General features: G+C 62.5%; 1 protein-coding gene across 1 annotated transcript; it reads left to right on the top strand.

Moving 5' to 3' along the window:
• Positions 1–22: 22 nt before the first annotated feature.
• B0H18DRAFT_1132341 (uncharacterized protein) lies at positions 23–1,129 on the top strand (the record flags this gene model as incomplete). The annotated part of the gene is made up of 3 exons (XM_048035559.1): positions 23–210; positions 273–686; positions 740–1,129. Coding segments are annotated over 3 exons (992 nt in total), but the record flags the coding sequence as incomplete, so codon positions are not given.
• Between the last annotated feature and the right edge of the window lie 32 nt (positions 1,130–1,161).

Raw genomic sequence — 1,161 nt, 5'->3', positions numbered from 1 at the left:
CTGGAAAGAGTTTGTGGCCGGGATGCCGAAGGAGTGGAAGGAGGACAAGTTCTTTACGGACCACTCCCCGATCGTCATGAGCATGCGCTACGGTCAGAACGAGCGGATCGCGGTGCGCACGGGGTTGGAGGCGGAGAAGGCTCGCTGGGGAACCGAGCGCGACTGGTCTCGCATCCGCTATGCGAACTTTGCCGTTGCGACTCACATCAGGTGCGCGCGGTCCCTTCTTTTGTGCTACTTATAGGGTTTCACTGATATCTGTCTGTACGCAGAGCGCACTACGTCGAGGAATGGGAGGCGATCGACCCGGCCGACATCATCGACCAGCATGGCGAGGTGTATGACAGCCACGATCCGTTGGACGACGACGAGCCCTTGGATCTGGAGAACTACCCACTGATGGGCCCGGACGGGAAGGAGAAGCCTATCTACAACTTGGAGGGCCACCGCATTGCACGGCGAAGGCCACGGGACGAGCTCACCGAGGAGAGCGCATGCGGCATCCTGTGCAACCTTTTGACCATCCAGGAGATGTACAAGGGTGACGCGAGCGTGGAGGCGGCGGCGCGACGCAGGCGTCGACGGCGACGACGCAGGCGGGCAGCTCGCGCAGGCAACCCTCAGCAGCATCAGGAGAACGATGAGTCTTCGGACGCCGATCCAGGCTTGAGAGAGATCGAGGACCAGTTTGATGAGGCGGAGGGAACTTCGACGACGACGACGACGACGACGACGAAAGCGACCTTGAGGAGGAGCTGTACGACATGCGCAACCGGGGCAGCGGGAAGCCCCTCGCGGTGTACTGCTATCCCCAGGCGCTCCTCGGGAAGTATGGCAACGTGCAGGCGACGCGCATGTTCCGCCACTACAACCCTCAATTTCTGGACATGGAGAAGAAGTTGCGCGCGGACGTTCCCCCGCGCCCTGCCGTCTTTCGCACGTCTCGCATATCGGCAGCGCGGGTCATGCGCAACCACCTCGCCAACCAAGGCAACCCCCCTCCTCCTGCTGACGACGACGACGACGACGAGTCCTCGAGCGAGGAGGAAGACGGCAACCGCGACGCCGCCGACGCACGGCGGCTCCGAGGTAACGACAGGGTGCAGCTCAACTACATCCGTCAGAACGGGTACCCTGGGCCCATCATCGAGGGGCGTTCGT

Source organism: Fomitopsis serialis (genome assembly GCF_022376445.1).
Source record: "Fomitopsis serialis strain Sig1Antser10 chromosome Unknown B0H18scaffold_891, whole genome shotgun sequence".
Taxonomy (NCBI): Eukaryota; Fungi; Basidiomycota; class Agaricomycetes; order Polyporales; family Fomitopsidaceae; genus Fomitopsis; species Fomitopsis serialis.
This window is presented reverse-complemented; position numbering and strand designations above follow the sequence as displayed.